This window comes from Aplysia californica, unplaced genomic scaffold (assembly GCF_000002075.1).
Source record: "Aplysia californica isolate F4 #8 unplaced genomic scaffold, AplCal3.0 scaffold00101, whole genome shotgun sequence".
NCBI lineage: Eukaryota > Metazoa > Mollusca > Gastropoda > Aplysiida > Aplysiidae > Aplysia > Aplysia californica.
Genome location: NW_004797371.1, coordinates 1,339,100 through 1,341,089, shown reverse-complemented (window position 1 = coordinate 1,341,089; position 1,990 = coordinate 1,339,100). Strand labels below are relative to the sequence as shown.

The 1,990-nt window shown below is 44.1% G+C and overlaps 1 protein-coding gene across 1 annotated transcript in view; it reads left to right on the top strand.

Moving 5' to 3' along the window:
• Window positions 1–1,412: 1,412 nt before the first annotated feature.
• The window catches only part of LOC101852397 (keratin, type I cytoskeletal 10), a 4,787-nt gene continuing 4,209 nt past the window's right edge, over window positions 1,413–1,990 (top strand). The window contains exons 1-2 of the mRNA XM_035968969.1: window positions 1,413–1,586; window positions 1,855–1,931. Of these exons, the coding sequence (XP_035824862.1) occupies window positions 1,413–1,586; window positions 1,855–1,931 (251 nt within the window). The remainder of the gene's footprint in view (window positions 1,587–1,854; window positions 1,932–1,990) is intronic.

Genomic DNA, 1,990 nt, shown 5'->3' with positions numbered 1-1,990 from the left:
TCTCTCTCTCTCTCTCTCTCTCTCTCTCTCTCTCTCTCTCTCTCTCGCTCCATCGTAAAATCATGACTACATACGTGACGTGGCAAATATTATCGACCGCCGTACGTATATGCAATGATATGATTTTTTGAAAAATCATTGATGCTGTTAAACAAAACAGACAGTTAATCCACACAAATCAACCCAAACTTCACCGGAACTGTGGTACAGCGGTAAGGGTGTTCGCCATCGTACGCAGGAGACACCAGTGTGATTCCCTAGTGGGAAGAATTTTTATTGAGAATCAAAACTTTTCTATGGGTCTGAATTCACAATTAAATTCTGAGTACCTGTCAAGTTTGTGATAAATACTTTAAGTAAGCGTTTTACGGCACTTGCAACACAATAAGGTCATATAAGCGCCGAAGATTAGAGGTGTTACAAGAGAGTAACAGACACAAAAAGAAGGAGGGGAGATAAGACGATACTATAATAATATGTTTGGCAGAAAAGAAGAAGCAAACTACACAAGAGCACCCACCAACCTCCCACGTATGTTTCTCAAGACTATTTCTGGCAAGCAGAGAGATCAGGATAGCCTCAATAATAAGCAACATTTCTTCACACGTATATAAAGGGTAACTTGCACAAAACACACACACAAAACAAACAAAAAACCACACATAAAAAAACCAAACCCCTCCATCCCACAAATTTATTTTTTTAAAAATTAAAAATTGTCATTGTGTTAAATAAATGAGCGTATATTGTCATATCCCTAGTCCACGTAACTGAGACCATTGAAAAGACGGGCTGCAGCAATCCAGCTTGGCAGTGCCAACTTTGGTTAAGGGAACTACACCACCCTAGTACTAGTAGACAGGCGGAGATACTCGACAAAATACCTCTTCTCACCCTCCATTGCGGAAAAAGAGCTCCGATGTTTGTTGTTGTGTGTTATGTGTTGTTGTTGTTGTTTTTTTTGGGGGGGGGGTTGGGGGGTGTTTATTTCTGTGCGCATCAACGAAGTTCTTATATAGCTTCACACCACAGCCGAGTCATCCTGAGGTAGATAGACGGACAGATAACTAGATACGATAGCTAGACAGACAGACAGACATAATTTTTTTAAAATCAACTAACCAAACTCATTCCCCATCCCACCACCCGCCACTCATCCCTTCCACCTACCAGCAAAAAACCGCTAGAGGACTGGCGACCAACCGGCAACAACCCAATAGATAAAGACAGACAGACAGACAGACAGACAGACAGACAGACAGACAGACAGACAGACAGACAAATAGATAAATGGATAGATAGTTTCATTTTTTGTTAAAATCAGATTACACAAACCATTCACCCTCCACCCACCAGCAAAAAACCGCTGGAGGTGTAACGACCAACAGACGAGGACAGGCCCGCACAGAAGCATGACGTCACACGGGTCGCACAGTGTCATGCCGCCGGCCGTGATAGACGACGACGTACAGAGGACGGCGGAGAGCATTCTGCTGGTGGAGTCGGTGGGAGGGGAGACCACTGGCCTCTCTGTCGACCCGGAGACCAAGAGGAGGGTGCTGGAGGCTGTCTGTGTGGCTCTACAGGTGAGAGGGGAATAGGAGGGAGAGGGGGGATTGTGTTTGTGTGAGGGAAGAAAAGCAGATGGACACAAACTAGGGCGGGTTAGGGAGGAGGGGGGTTGGTGTCATATACCCGTAGGTCTGTATTTTTGTCTGTTTCGTTTGTTTGTTTGTTTGTTTGTTTCTTTGTTTGATAGAGTAAAGAGAAGCACATGGACACCGTCATAGTCATTTAATGCTTCCTCCGTTTCCATCTTGCGATTTTTATAACATTGTCCTGACACTACTCAAGACGTCTACCTGTATAAGACAACCACTGTACTCCACGCCAACGGGTGGTTGTCTTGGACAAGTTCGACAGTCTATCAGGTACTGACTGCCTGCCTCTTTAATTATATAAATTGTGCCGATAGTGGCGTAAAATAATA